We start from the raw sequence: 17,515 nt of genomic DNA on the forward strand, positions 1-17,515 counted from the left end.
TTTATGGAAGGAAAAGTCCTAGCCTGGCCTAAGAATTCAAATATAAAAAATGCACACAAAATTGGTTCAAATCAGCGATAAAGGGTTTATGAAATAAGTTACTAAATTTCAAGGGTTTTTTAAATTTGTCGATTCAATTCTAATTCATGGTCGATTCACGATTCGACTCGGTCTTGCCGATTCTGATCCGATTTCGGTTCTCATTACTTTGGTCTATATACACATTCTTAAGGAGAAAAGAACAAAACTAGAACCTTCAAGAAAAAGAGGAGTCTTTGTGGATACATGAAACTTCTGAAGCTTATTGTATATACATCCCTGGACAAAGAAACATTGAATTAAGTCGAGATGTTATATTTGATGAAGATACTGCTTATAAAATATCCAAAGTTGAATCAAATGATGAAGAAACCTTAGAAGATACGAATTCTAAAATTGAGAGGGAGAATCAGATAGAAGAAAATAACTCTCTTGAGCCCATGGATATAACTAAAGTAAGGAAGAGACCTCTATGGGCTAGAAAACTAATCGAAGAAAATAATTCTACAACTACTAAGTCTATCGGAGGAAGAAAACGACCTAACATATTCTCTAGCTATATTGCACTGCTAAGTGAAATATCAAACTCTGAACCTTCTAATATGAATGAAGCCATGAAACAACAAAACTGGAAAGATGCTATGACAGAGGAATACAACTCCATCCTTAGGCACAATGTTTGGGATATTGTTCCCAGACCCAAAGGTAAATCTATTGTATCCTCAAAATGGTTATTTAAAATCAAACATGCCTCAGCAAAAGCATCGAAAAATATATAGCTAGATTTGTTGCAAGGGGTTTCTCCCAAAAGGAAAGAATCGACTATGAAGAAACTTTTGCTCTAGTCACCAGATATACCTTTGTTAGAACTGTGATAGCTATTGTTGCCTCTAAAAGATGGAAAATACATCAAATTGATGTGAAGACTGCTTTTTTGAATGAAGTAATAAAAGAAGAAGCTATGTTGAGCAACCTAACAGTCACATGTATGTAAATTAAAGAAGGCATTATATGGGTGAAAACAAGCTCCCTGAGCATGGTATGAGCAAATAGATCATCACTTAACTAACTTGGTTTCTCTAAGAATGGTGCAGATCCCAACTTATATTTAAAAATACAACAAGGAGACATGTTGATTTTAGTATTATATGTGGATAACTTATTAATTACAGGAGAAGATCACTTAATTGCCAAGTGTAAACATGATCTAGCATCTGAATTTGATATGAAGGACCTGGGATTACTACATTATTTCCTAGGACTAGAAGTATGGAAACATGGTAATGAGATAATCCTAAATCAAGGGAAGTTTACACTTGATATACTTAAATGATTTGGAATGATGGATACCAAACCCATGAAGACTCCTATGGAAACAAATCTACAGAAACTAAAAGAAGCAACTAAAGATTCTAATAATGCTGATCCTACTCTCTACCGACAAATCATTGGGTCACTAATGTATTTAGTGAATACAAGGCCTGACATCTATTATGCGGTAAATGCTCTAAGTCAATTCATGTGTGAACCCAAACAAGTTCACTTAGTACCAACTAAACACATTCTCAAATATCTTCACGTTGAATATGGCCTAAGATATACAAATGTTGAAGTAAGTCTAAAGTGGATATACAAACTCTGATTGAGCAGGAAATTCTTTAGATTGGAAAAGGACTTCAAGATGTTGTTTTACCTTGGGATCAACAATGATATCATGGTTCAATAGAAAATAGTCATCAATAGCTCAAAGCTCCACTGAAGCAGAGTATATAGCAGCATCCATGGCAGCTCGAGAAGTCGTTTGGTTGAGGAAGCTTCTAGTTGGATTATTTGGGAGGGAAGCCTTTACCACCTACAAATATCTATTGTGATAATTAGAGCTGCATCAAACTCTCCCTAAATCCAGTGTTTCATAATAGGTCAAAACACATCCACATCACTACATACGAGGGTTGAGAAGAATGTGGTTGAATTGAGATATATTGGTACAAAAGAATCAAATGTAGACACTCTTACCAAACCACTTGCTAAAACAAAGGCAGAACACTTTCATAAGAAACTTGGTATGATTATAATTTATGAGAAAATGTCTAAGAAAAATAGATTATTGTACTTTATATTATTATAAATGTTATAAGCTTATGAAACCTGTGTGCATCATAAGAAAGTGACGACTTTCAAATGATTTTCACTTGTACTTGCAGATCTTATTGGTAGGTGACAATCTTACAATAACTTAATCATGATATACATTTTATGTTAATGTTGCCCATGAAAAGCATTCTCTTATAAATCAACAACTAAATCTTAGATGTCATTTAATTGACTATCCATAAGTTGTATGTATAGATATATGAAAGGGTACTTGGTGAATATCTTGCCTCAATATTCTGATAGGCCATTACCGCATTGAGTACTTGGTGAATATCATTTAGTCGATGTTCTGATAGGCCATTACTCAGAGTACTTGGTGAATATTATTCACTTGATAATCTGATAGGCCAATACTCATGTTACCTAATAGAATATCAAAGTATACTAGGTGAATGTCATGTGTTGTCATTCTCATAGGCCAATACCCATATGATATCATATAAAGAAATCTTGTGATCAAAGATTTTCTTAATGTATGTAATTCCTAAATATTTCCAATAGTGTTTTTATTTACATAAGATTATCCTTCTAAACTAAGAGGGAGTGTTAATATGTTAGTTCAATCAAGATAATTATATCAATGAAAAATATATCTATATTTGTGCAAATTATTCAATATATATATGATGGTGTTATTCAACGACTTTTATATATATATATATAAGACACACACGCACGCACGATTGACCATCTTATATTAACTTTGTTTGTATTAACTTTTTTGATGGCATGACTAATTGCATATAGTGGTCAGCAGTTTACTTTGTTTGTTTGACTCCGCGATGGAGTCATGTTCCATCGGGGACATGACTCACGTTTGGTATATATATATATATATATATATATATATATATATATACACACCCTGTTCAACCTACAGTTAAAGCAACGAACACATTATATTCACAGTCTTCAACATTTATACTGTAGAGTATAGCTCTCTCCATTCAATAGTGATCTATGTTATAACAGACGTTACTGTGAAGTATAAAACTGTCTTTTGCACTTTATTCTTTATCATTCACAGTGATATAATAAAATAGAATAAGAATACCACCAATCTTCATAAAAGGATCTCTCACTATTAAAGTCTGATAACATTTACAATTACAAATGTGCCAATATGGCCCAAACATTACCGATAATAAAATAAAAAGTGTCTAAGAGATATTTATTATCAAGGCCATACATAATTATTAAAATAAAAAATTATTATTAATATTGAAGACATTACAGTCCTCCCCTCCCTAAGATTGCTTGCCCTTAAGTAATCGCAAATTTGATCCTAAAAATTCAGCTAAGGGTGGATCTTGAATCACTCCTATGATCATCTTCTTCAGTTTTGAGTCAGGTACCAAATAGATTTTATCATTGTGGTAAATGAGATCATCAACCACCTTGTACCTTTCATCCTATATGTGACCATCCATCATTTAGCATGCAAAGACAATCTTGGAGTACTCAACCAACAAATGAGACCTCCTATCATTCAAAATTTGAAACATGTGCCCAGGGTAGGTATCTCGAGTAAAGCGTTGGCTGCCAACTTCTTCCTCACATCTTTAGTGTCGAAGTTATATCCCTGGATCATATTTTGTCTGAAAATTGGCTCTATCATCTTTACTGAAATTTCCCTTGGTTCTCTATTTGACATCCCTCTTAGCACCACCTTCTTGTTGTCCACCTCAAATAAAAACTCCATCCTTTCGAAACTTTGTGTACTACTGAAGGGTTTCCACCCATTGAGTACCCATTATGACATGTGTCATCCAATATCACAAAGAAATCATCCATCATTGTATAGTTTCCCATGGTAATGCTCTGTTGTGGAATCACCTGAGTGTAGGATAGTAAAGTTCCTCCTGCCACCTTCACCTCAAATCCCCCATGCTCGACCATGTGCAAAGCCCTCTTAACGAAAAATAATGAATTGATCAAATTTAGTGTGGCCCCGATGTCGAGCATGAGTACAACTTGTTGCCCTTGTAGTGTACCTCGTACCAATGGAATATAGGGCACCTCAAAGTACTGACAAGTGCATGATGGCGCCTCTACGTAACAATGTAGCAATTCCCTTTGCGTGTTTTATGTTAGCCTTCTTGGAAGCTTGTTGACCATCTCCTTCAGGCTCAATTTTGTCATGTTCCTCCTCGCCATCGGACATTCCCTAAATGTAATGGATTTTTCCTTTGCCTAAGCATCAATGTCATAGGTCCCACTACTCCCTACAGTTAAAACAGAATTTCCTCCTCATGAGCTCTTGTCTAGTGGCCTCATCCAATGATGGCTTCTTTGGATGGGGTTTGTTGTCTTCCTCTTTTCGAGTAGGGGTGGTTTGGGGTGCGAATAACTCCTAGAGGAAGACAAAGAGGATGTCACCATGGCACGTGCCTTCTTAATTGCTTCGGTGAGTGTGATGGGGTTGAATCCTTTCACCCAACCTTTTAAAGGTTCCATTAGCCCATTCATGAACAACAAAATCAATCATCTCTCTGAGATGGTTGTTACCCACCTGGGCAGTCTCTGGAATTCTATAATTTTATTATCAATTGATTCTGGTTGCTTCAATTGTGTTACCTCCTTAAAATTAAGTTTTGGAGCTTTCCCATCGAAGTGGTCTATTAGCCTCTCTATGAATTCAACATAAGAGGATATTTGATTGTGGTTGAGGCTAACCATTCCATGATGCCACAATTCATGAGTGATCCCTTCCAAGTGAAGTGTCACAAATTTGATTACCTAATCCTCCAACATCAGGTTAAGCTAGGAGTATGTGTCTATGGTAGCATTGACTGCGGTAGGACGAGCCTCGATACCCGAAACAAGCGCCTCAAGGCGACAATACTCGAAGATCATCATCATTCTCTGCTTTCAAGTGTCGTAGTTAATTCTGTTAAATTGCTAACAGCCTTCCAAGAGAAGATTCGTGAGAGATGCCATGATACGTTTTTTATGCAAAAAAATGAACATCTGCAAAGGCACGAACTTCAAGGCAAATTGACAAAAGACCCAAAAAAAAATGAAAGGACACCTAGAAGAGAGCACGAAAAAACCAGAAAGAATCTAAAATTAGATTATGAATCTGTTGGCTCAAAAATGGAGGCACAGAAAACGATGCACCCAGAAAACTAGAGATCGTCTCAGGTGAGATATGGAAAAACCCAATTCGATTTTGCAATTAAAATAAAATTTTAGCTTGATTTGAAGGATAGAAACCAGTGTTACACCAGTATGGGGGAACTTCGGGACGGCAGAACGTTGAGGCGAGTTTCTGGGACGTGGGGAAAATGGGCCGCATTTTCAGGATGGCAAGGCGAAGGCTAGGGGATGGCAGCAAGGGGAGGACGGGCCAGAGAGGGGTGTTGTATAGTATACATATAGAACTTGAAATGCTAGTTATGAAATGATGTTTCAATAGTTCACTAGAACATACCAAATTAAAATACTTGAACATAGCAAAATTGCAACATGAATTAGAACCATTGACATTCAACATAGTAACGTATTACATACCCAATAGTAACATTCAAAAATCAAATTTCAAATAGAAATTCAAGTACACATCCCAACAGTAGCATGGTTGCAAAATGGCAAAGGTGGGGGTGCTTGGGTACTCAAGTACCCGGTGTGGGGACGTCTCAGGGACGGGTACTTCAAGGTTTGGGAGGGGGGTGCGAGTCTCTAGGTTACACTGATAGAAACCCTAGCCAAAAGTGCAAGAACTAGCGGCGGTCATGAAAGCTCGGATATTTGCAAAAAAAAAAGGTACACAAAAGAATGTCAAATGCAGGCCCAAAAATGCCAAAAAGCTAGTTGTCTTTCAAAGGAAGTTGGTCACGCAGGCAAGGAAAAGGCGGATGATGCACGAACTACAAAAGAAACATTCCCTAGAGAAAAAATATATACAAAAACCCTAGATAGATTTTAGAAAATATCCCTACAAACAAAACTTCTGAACACACCAAGCAAAGGACATTGAAAATCTTATGAGTCTAAAACTTCATAGAGAAATTAAAGATTTTCAAAGTGTATTTCAAAAAACAAATCTAAAAATTTCAATAATGAAATTATTATTTTTCGAAATAATAGCTCTGATACCATATTATGGTAAAATAATGAATGTGTTATTAAACAGAGATCATAAATGATCTATATATACAAGTATACACAAGAATGTTTCTATAACAAACAAACAGAGAGAAATAGAAACATTTTAAAGAGAGAGAGAAAGTTTCCATAATGAATAGAGAGAGAATATGGAAACATAGAAGAGGAGTGACCATTAAAAATAGAAGTAAATCTAAGAAAGAGAAACAAAATTAGAGAGATTTTACTATAATAGTTTTATTTGTTAACAAGTTTCCAAATTGCAGTTTTAATAGAGCAAAGCATTGAAAACATGAAGGGTATGTGTCCAATAGTTGTAAGCATCAGTCTTTGCAAACAAAAGCTGGTACTTATTAGCTTGATTGCATTGTGAGGAGTGCTTGTCATTTTTCGTTCAACTCTAAAGTTGATGAGTTGAATATGTTTATGGTGACAAATAAGAAAAGACTAAATGATTGGTATAAAAAGGAATATACTTCATCATGGTATGAGATGTATTCATCATCAGAATGAGGCTTTGTAACTTGCAGGATTTTCAGTTTGCATTTTTTGGAAGTTAGTTATGCTAGGTTTCAAATAGGTGAAACTAAGAATGAATCGAAGTCTTTTGGTGATGGGTATGATATTTCTCCAAATTGGCCTTGGGATCTAGTATAAGGGTGCAGATTCATACCTGCTTGAACACAATTAATCTCTAAGGAGGGAGGAGAGTAATGTCCCCCTTTTGGTACATTTGAAATTTAATTAAATAGTTGAAAAAATTAAGTTGTCAAAAAATAATGAAAATTTAGTTATTTAATAAAGCAATTAAAGTGACTTCTTATGTCAATCAGAATTGTAAAATAAAAGTAAATTTATTTCAAATTAAAAAGAAAAAGAAATGGAATGCCAAGAAACAAATTGATGGAAGGCCACAAGTTTGCAGGAGAATTCTATAAAAGTTTGCGGCGAAGATTATTCAAAATTAGTTTAGATATTATGAAATTTGATGGAATCACATGGTGTATCGCATTGGCTAAATCTCCAAGGACACAAAGCTTCAGTCGTGGATCAAAGAGTTGGACAAAATCCTAGTTCTTCTTGAGTGGATTCACAACAGAGGTTCAAACTTGTGCCCAACACGAAGAGTCTCTCACAGAGGCGAATCTGGAATAATAAGATATTTGCAGTATATCTGTAATTTTTTGTCTGATTATTACACCATTCTAGTAATATGTAACTAGTGAGTCATTATCGAATAAATGAATAACATACCTCTAGCAGATTATATTATTATGGTGCTTCGTTGAAATAATTAGTTGCATAGATTTAAGGATGGAAGAATAATATTTTATTGGTATATTGAAGTATTAGTGATGTTTACAAAACATTATTTTTGTTATGTAAATCGATGTTGTTGTAGTTGTATTAAACAAAGGAGATAAAAGCTACTTATATATATTTACAAAGACGATGTTTCTAAAAGAAACAATCGTAAACTAAAGACAGAAATAGAAACTACCTAATAAACTAAAAAGCAACTAAGGTGACCACTAAAGAAACATTTTAATATTCTAATACCCTCTCGTAATGGTCATTGTCTGATTGATGTCTTTTGGTCACAAATTCTCCAAAACATTTTGATGCTGCTGAGACCCTCCCTAGATCTGCAAAATGTAAATGAACAAGAAGCCAAAATCCACCTATAAACAAACAATTAAGGGTGTTCCCTTCTTCAGAATGCTTTGCAACTAAAGAGAAGAGCCTGTAACTAACTCTGCCACTGAGATAAGTCTGCCACTAACCCTCCCATAATCAGCAAAACGTTTGACAAAAAATCATCACAAAAACATCCAACTTGATGTTGGCTTCCTTGGAGACAAAGACAAACACTGAGAACAACTAGCACGATTTTGAGGAAAAATCATCAAACCCTCCAAACTTTGTAGGTGAGTATGATGCTCCAAAACAGATTGCAAAAAGCCACGATTGTTTAGGAGAAAACTCGGAAAACTAGACACAGTTTTTTCAGTGAAAAACAGTCAAAACCAGACAAATTAGTGAATACAAAGCTTCATTTTTTAGGAAAAACAAGAAAACCCACCAAATAATTTTTGAGGAAAAAATTATAAACCCACAAAGGTATCCCATGCAACTTTGCGAATTACAGAATCAGAAATTTTTAAGGGAAAGAATTATGAAAAACCATCAAAAAACTTTTAGGGGAAAAATTTATGAAAACCCATCGGATAAACCTTCATGCGGAAAAACATGAGACTTCAGATGGTAAAACAACACATGCAAGTAACAAAATGCACATGCAACTCATATATAAATACATGCAACCTTCAAAAATCAAAGACTTTTGCCCAAACCAAGAAATCGCATAATCAAAACCCTCAACCAAGCTTGCAATTTTTAGCAAAAAGCTATGAAAACAAGCCACAAAATTTCATAAAATACCTTCAGCAATTTTTTATTTCAAAAAATCGAAAAACAAATTTCTGGAAGAAATTCCAGATTCAAAGATGCTCAATTTTTTCTTTAAAAAATTACCAAATTTTATGAAATCTCATCAACTCACTCTGATACCATGTTATGATAAATTGATGTTGTTGTAGTTGTATTAAACAAAGGAGATGAAAGCTCCTTATATAGATTTACAAAGACAATGTTTCTAAAAAAAACAATCATGAACTAAAGACAGAAATAGAAACTACCTAATAATGTAAAGACTAACTAAGATTACCATTAAAGAAATATTACAGTATTCTAATTCTTATTATGCAATTTGTGGGCCCAAATCACATTTGGCCGGCCTATTCTATACGGTTTTGTGATTCTTATAAGGAGACAATCATTCCAGGCTTCTGCTATAGTCTAGAATAAAATATTTCAGACATCATCGAGTTAAGTAAATACTTGGCGGGCAATAACAGGAAGCAATTTGATAATTTGGGCATGGAATTAAAGTTGCCATGCACTATAAGCCGATATATTAACATCAGATATTTACAAAAACTGAAGTTGGGGGCAAATATTTAAAAATCCAGTATTCTCATCGTTAAAACAGCATATTGAATTCACATATAGAGAAGCAGAGCAAGAGGTTGTTGCTTGATTCTCAAATGCCTTATGTCTGCATTAAAAGATTGTGTGAGTTGAAAGATTGGTGGTCTGCAAGCATTATTAATATCTGGTGCTATTCTTAGCAAAAATGTAGCATGAGGTATAGGACTAATGTTGTTTGCACAGATTTCGAAGACATTCATGCCCAGATGGTAACAGCAACCTGTAATGTTCTGAATATGCCACGGGTTGTTTAGGGAGCAGGTCAGGTTCATAAATCATAGTAAAGAGTTGTATCTGAACTTCAAAGAGCACCTGTCACTTGCTAGCCAATGTGCAGCTGCAGTATAAGGAACGAAGGTGGTCTAAAGAGAGGTGTGTTGTACATAAACTCTGCTAAGATATGGGTGTTCTGCGTATAGTGCTGAGGTGCCTGGTGGAGGTCACAGATACTAGAAAGGACTAGTAGTGTAATGGTCCCAATCACTGACAGTCCTGTTGTAATCAACTACAATGAATTCACTGTGATCACCTAGTATCTTAATGGCATCATTTTTTCTTAACAGCTGAAGGTTAAAGCTATGAGTCTATTATTAATGTGACAATCTGGTATTGTATTCAAGATCTGGAACATTGTCCTTTTTATGCAAACATAATTTACAAGGCTGAATACCAAACTTTGTATGAAATCATACTTTTAATGCTATAGCTCCCTACTAAAATCTGCTATAGCAAGCTTCTGAATGCAAGTACAACACTGATTTTCTGTTGATAAGAGACTGCAAATAAAGTGTTTTCTGTAATGTCCGGAGAGAACAAACAAATATTTCACACCATTATGACATTGCAAGTGTTAGTCCAAAAGGCCATGCTATGTACGTGAGCTTTATGATGTAATTCAAGGTCAGAACCAGTGAGTTTTCTTACAGAAGGAAATATCTTTCATCTTCCAAACACAGCTACAATTCCAAGAGTCCTTCTGTGTTGAGCCACATGGGACCCTAACATGCTTCTCTATTTACCCTATTCCAACGTCTGAATCTAACAATCCAAGGATTTCCATTCTTCCTTTTTTATGGAGATAGAATCTCCTCTGGATTTTCACCAACATTCCCTTCATTCCCCAAGTCCCTAGGGCATCACCCAGCCATTGGGGATGCGTCTCGATGGAACACTAGTTAAAAGTTGACTCACAATTCAAATGGGATGAGAGGCCTCTCATTTAGAGAATTTCCAATAGAAAAATTGAGGGCATGATGGCTATGGTTAATTGAGGAGTCATGTTTGGATTTAATTCAAAGTCATTTGATAAGTGTCACATAGAAGATCAGGGCGGCTGAAAGAATAAGAGAGCAATCAACAAGCCTAGAGAAATTTCAATTTCAATATTGAGACTTTAATAAACTCTTTCCCTTATCATAAGAGAGGATACCAAGTTGTAAATAATCAGGTTAGGAAACATGATATAGAGTCTACTGAATAGAAATCTTACCAGCTGCAAAACATCCCGTGCAGCGGATGCAACTGTGTGAGGGGCAGGCTTTGGAATGGATGCTGAGTCACCATGGCATCGTAAATCTACAAGAAGAAACTGTGGTGGACAATTTTGTCACTGTTATAGAAACTAAAGGGAAAAAACATGGTATGCATGACACCATGAAAATGCTTATCATTAATGATGGCAATGCAGCATAACAAAGATGCATATAAGTCAAATTACTATAATTACCTGCCATGTCGGAAATTCCTTAGCAAGTCTCCTAGCAAAGGAGCCTGGCATAAATAAACAAGAATAGTTACAACTGGGTAAAGGTAGACTCTAAAAATCTACAACCTTATGTTACTTTAGATTGACAAGTTAGAAAAACTTATACCCTTCAATTTTATTATATGGATAAATGATCACACCCAATGCTCAGAATGATAACTTCTAACATTTTTCCTAAGAGAACAAAATTTCAATATCCAATTCAAATACTTAATAAAATATTAAGAATTTCCTGATTTGAAAGGATAGAGATCATGAACAAGACACCAATGTTTTAGTACGTTGAATGGGTGTCATGAAGATATAAGGGTGGCATGGAGATACATATGTCAGATACACCATATGGAAATATATATTAGGTCACAGTAACAGGACAGTTTGAATTAGGCATATGACCCGTACATTTAATGTTGTGATTAGTGGTTAAAATTGTAAATTTATAATGTAAGACCATACACAAAAGCCCACCTAATGCCATCCACGTGAGTTATCATACTTCAATATTTAAATTAATGTCATGTTCTCTGTAACGCCCCACCAAGGGATCCAAAAGAAATTACCTAAAGTTTTACTAAGTTTACCAAACATTTTTTTTTTTGGAAACACGAAAGTATAACATGCACATCAACACATAGTAGCGGAAGCAATAACATACAATCAACTATAAACATTCATAACAGGTTACATTCCTTAAGGATCCCAAGACGTTGAGTCACATTTAAATTTAATTAATTCTAAGTCTAACAACTACCATATCCATATGAAAGAATAATGAAAAGTCCAAAGTCCATAATATACATTTGTTCCAAACGCCTCTTGGCAAATGAAATCCGGAATGCACATTCATCCATTGTACATGTCATAGGGTATGAAAGGCTAAAAGAATATACATATAATGATACACCATCATCCTCGAATCCATGATACAAAGTACAATAAAGTAAATGAAACTAATAGCATACATGATACATCTATCCATCATTAAGATATAACATCATAAAACACATCTAACTAAGTGCGCGGTTCCTCCCAACCATCAATAGCATCATTAGACCATCGTGGGCCCTAGCCATCCCCCACGCGTAACATCCCAAGCCACCGAAGAAATCATCGGTATTATCATAATAGGGACGTCACCTCTAAAACATGCTACAACATATGCATAAAGAAATCTAACATGCTACAATAAAGCATAAGTAAACAACATCATCTAAACATGATAAACAAGTATACCAAGAAGCTCTAGCCACGGTGACTATGGACGAATCTCAATGGTAAAAGTAAAAAGCACTACCACCCGACCGCATGGAACCTAAATGGTCCACTCCCACCGCACTAAGGAGATAGTCTCAAGTTCCAAATAGGATATCAAATCACATAACACAAGTACTCTCTAAGTCCAAGAATCCTAAAAGTATACTAACTCAAAGGTTCCAAAATAGATCGACATCTAGACCCAGAGGCACAACAAGACACATAGGAAACCTACTATGTAAGCAAGAAAGTGTCATCGCAAAAGTCACGTAGAAGTTACCCGAGCAATTCTTGAGCAATCTCTTGGGAATCCCGAGTCCCTAGTGATCCCTGCGGCCACTAGTATCCTCTCATACTGACAAGGCATACTATGGAATGCAAGGTCGTAACCAAGTGTTTTCTCTACTCTCATCCTACTCTGTACTAGCACTTGAGGCATAGGCGAGAACATACAATTATCTTATTAGGTTCATTTTACTCTCATTTAGTGTAAATGTTATCACTTATTAAAAAAAATCACTTACAATGAGTCATCCCCAGAGCTTCTTAGGGCCCCAATCCCCCATTGCAAGCCACTTCCCGACACTACACATAAATAACCTACCCTAGGCTCATGAAATCACAAATCACAAAATCACCTCAGCCCTATACAAGCGACTAAAAAGCATCAAAAGATTAGCCACAATAATCACATCAGTTGTCCACGAGCAACTGACAAGCATCAAATGATAATCATAATGATCACAACAGTTCTCTATCAGCAACTGAAGGCATCAATGATAAATCACAATATCCAATGGTTCTCAACGAGCAACCAGAAAATATCCCAAAATAAATCACAATACTGATCGAAGACTCCAAAATGGTCAAGTCAAAACATGTCACAACATGACATCACCAAGAACAAACCATCCAAAAACATCTCAGTCCTCTCAAAGAGACTGGATAGCAACTCAAATAACTAATCGATGACTCAAAAATGGTTAAGTCGGGTATCTCATAAACATACACCTCAGCTTCACACAAAGAAATTGGAAAGCAAAAACAACCAATAAATACATCCATCATAGAACATATCAACATCACCATGGTTGAGTTTAGAAAGATCGAGAACAAATTATCATAACACCACAATCGCATAACTCTCGAGCCTCTGGTAAACGTCCTATAACTGGTCAACAATCTAGTCAACCCCAAAAATCCCAAAACACAGATAGCATAAACAAAACAGTACAGTTTCATAGTTTGGGTTTGATTTAGAAAACACAGTGTTGAGTGAAAAGTAATGTTCTTGTTTCTTAGTTTTCAATATATATTTTAGGTGGATGAAATTTCTAGTTTAATATATGTTCCAAATAGGTATGATTCATCGTTTACCCCTACTAGTAACCCATTCGTCTTTTCAAGTAAAATATAAAATTACCCCATTCATATTAAGTCAATTATCTGAAAATAATCAAAGGACAATAATTATTAAAATAATAATGATTGTTCTTTCAATAAAATAACTTCGATTTTATTTAAGTCAATATCATTATTTTTAAGGTAAAACTAAATTCCACTAAGTGTTCTCATATATTAATTAAACTTAATTAAATTTCATTTAATTAAACTAATTAATAAAATAAAATGATCTTACTCTTTTATTAATAATTTATTAAAGTAATAAATATTACTAAATTTATTAATTAATAATGCAATTATCAATAAAACACATTACTACAATTATTAAATAATAATAATAAAATTATTTATAAAACATATTAATTATAATATTATTAATTAATAATAAACTTTATATTATATAAATTATTAATAAAACATTATTAATAAATAACAAACATTATAAACTTATAACTTTTTTTTTAAAAACTTCTATTAAATAACTCACCGCATTAAAGCGGCTACCGTACGCAACAAGCCTGCAGACGCAGGGCCTACGGCAGCTCCCTGATGCAGTCCCTACGCTAGCAGATTGCTAGCGTCTTTAATAAAAGCAAGGGGGTGGGTGGGGGTATTCCCCCCACCAAATTATTTTTTATATATATTTTTTTTTAAATTTTAATTTATTCAAAACTTTTACAATCAAATCCCCTCACTAAATAAGAATTTTATTGTATTTTAAAATTTAATTTATTTTAAATTGTGATAACAATACTTTGCCATAACCATTTTTTTTTTTAAAAAAATTTTTTAAAAAAAAAAAAATATATATATATATATATATTTAATAATCTTTACAATATTAGCCTAATAGAAAAATTACATTTAACCATTCAGATTTTGAATTTAAAATTTCTTTTTTTTTAATACTAAAAACCCTCCCCGGTTTAAAATAATAAATTCTTTAGTCTACGATAACGAGGATCTTGATTTCTTCTCTAACCGTTACGCATATAGAAGGTATTGACATACATTTAATAATTACAATATTGAAATGTTCAGGTATTCACCACAGAGAAATTCGAATTCACAATCCACAGGCATGAAGAAGACGGGAAAGGGTAATTGCGTAATTAATCAACGATCAAAACACAAGACCCTACCTGAGTCTGATGCTAATACACAATCCCCAAAAACTGTGAGAGAATTCGCTCCTCTTCAAGAACCTTTCTCTGAAAATTTTTCCTAGAATTCTCCTTCTGAAATTTGCTTCCAAAATTCGTGTCCCAAAATTTTTGTTCAAAAATCGTCTCTCTCCAAAATGAACCCTCAAGTGATAATAAGAAGTTTTCTCCTCAAATTGGGGCACTAATTGTACATTCACCCGAGAGGACTCCTTGCTCACCAGAGTTAACTCTAACATTAACTTTTCTTTGTCTTTCTTAATCTTTTCCATGTACGTTCATTAAATTAATTAAATAACTTTATTTAATTTCCACTTGACTTCTATTTTAATTAATTAATTAAATTTAATCCCATGCGCACTTTATGCAATTAAAATAACATTATTAAATTCGCATATTTTATTTTTTTATTTTTAAAATTAATTTCTTCTATTTTAATCTCAAGCATAAATCATGCGAACTTAAAACTTTTTTCATAATTTAATATCTTTTTTTTTTCACTTTTTAATTTATTTTAGAAACTTATTTGATAAAATATTTATTAACTTAAATAATAATAATATTTAACATTTATTTAAAAATGAACTCTAAATATATTATTATTAAATTAAATTAATATTATAACGTTCTAAATTTAAACTTAGAACTTTATCTTCAAATTTAATTCCTTTTATTTAATTAATTTCTTAATTAATTAAATACAATTAAATATTAAAATATCATAATAATTGTCCATTAAATTTAATCTTTTAATTAGACTTAATTAATAGAAAATACACCAAAGACTCATAAAGCAACATACGAAAACCCATCAAAGAAAACCACAAGGGTTATAGTCACGAATTAACGTCATTTGATGCATTCGGAGGGTACTCGACTCAAATACTTGTCTTAATTTTCAATTAGGGCAAATGGCTTAAAAGGTCAGGATTTGGACTTAAGAATTTATCTCCCCTCTCATACCATTGAGATAATGCGATAGGGTATGCTCATCCTAGCAATTCAAAGAAGTCGATACCCAGTACCTGAAACCTGCATAAAATCCACGCATGTATAAGCACAATATATACTAAGCTAAACAGGCAATGGCAGGAAGTGGTGCATCATGTAGATCCCGACTAGTACGTGACTACGACTCCCTTCCTTAACCACATCAAAAAATGCCATACATAAAGACAACAAACACACACACCATACACATGCAAGTGTGAGGTAAGTATCCATAAAAAACACATATGATAAATATCATCTAACTAATCATCATCGATAACTGAAAACACTGTAATAATCATCATGCATACATGAAATGTAAAGTACCAAGTAATTTCATCATATAACCAATTGAATGTAAAACAATATTTGATAATCTTAAAAAAATGCCACTAATCATAAGCATAAAACTAGCCTAAAAGAGTTTGACAATGATAACAGAAATGCAAACTAGGGGCAGGCACTACATTCTCTATGGTTTTCTTAAGTATTCATGTGTTCAATTATGTAGTCTCCCCCTCAAATCTAACAATGTGTGGACATTTTAACAGAGAAGATAACACAGAAACATTATTAACTTGTGTCACGAACAGGTAAAAATGCTGCTCAATGTAGTCACCAGATCCGGTATTTCTCTGGTACTGCTCAACACAAGGCAAGTTAATAAAACTGGCTATTAAAATGTGTGGAGACTTCAGACTGCATAGTCCCAAATTCAACTATAGCAGCCTAAATCAGCATTCAGATGAAATAAGATATGGGTAGCCCAAGTCATCATGACAACACTGATTTGGACAAAGAGAATCCTAAGAAGAATCCAAAGTGGTGAGTAAGAGAAATGTTGTCAAATGATCACGTGGTGATCATTAAGATGCAAGAGCAAGAAGAAACAATTAATCACACTCGAATGGCCAATACCGAAGGGTTTTATGAGCCACAAATATTGGAGGAAGAAAGAAAACCTGGATGGAAAAGGTTCATGATGTAATATCACCCAATTTTAAGTTGAATATAATAATATTAAATAATAAATAAATAAATATTGTAACAAATTATTAAATATATCAAATTGATATAATAATATATTATATCAGTTAATATAGTGATGATATAACCAAAATATTATTTAATTGACTACATCATTAAATATTGAAAGATTCTTCATCATTATATTAATAAGATATAAGAAATTATTATATTATTAATTTATTATCAATTATCAAACATAATAATGTATTACAATAATAAATCCATTATTACTCGAACTAATTTTGAAGAGGCGCCATGTCCTTGAATGTCGTGTCCTATCATCTAAGCAGCAGATATAAAATGACATTCATTAGAGGGGATCGAGGAAGAGAATGGGAAGGGGATACTCAGAAGTGTCTATAAGAAATGATCACCGAATAGACATGAGAATCAGCTGACTCGGGGAAGTGAGGAATGCACAGATAGAAAAAAAAATTAACAGAGAATACATAGGATAATTTTATTACCAGCAGCGGCTAACAGACCAACCATCACGATACACAAGGAAAAGAGTTTGCTGATCTGTATCAAGCATATATCATAGTATATAAGAAAAAGA

At 33.7% G+C, this 17,515-nt stretch overlaps 1 protein-coding gene across 1 annotated transcript in view; it reads right to left on the bottom strand.

Annotated features, from left to right (window-relative positions):
- LOC149552513 (alpha/beta-Hydrolases superfamily protein) overlaps window positions 1-17,515 on the bottom strand; it is a 158,637-nt gene that overhangs the window by 97,103 nt on the left and 44,019 nt on the right. The window contains exons 6-7 of the mRNA XM_089788094.1: window positions 11,078-11,121; window positions 10,841-10,939 (exon numbers count right to left, since the gene is read on the bottom strand). Coding sequence (XP_089644220.1) covers window positions 10,841-10,939; window positions 11,078-11,121 — 143 coding nt within the window. The remainder of the gene's footprint in view (window positions 1-10,840; window positions 10,940-11,077; window positions 11,122-17,515) is intronic.

This window comes from Cupressus sempervirens, chromosome 6 (genome assembly GCF_028749045.1).
Source record: "Cupressus sempervirens isolate cs-2001-9-10 chromosome 6, ASM2874904v1, whole genome shotgun sequence".
Lineage (NCBI taxonomy): Eukaryota > Viridiplantae > Streptophyta > Pinopsida > Cupressales > Cupressaceae > Cupressus > Cupressus sempervirens.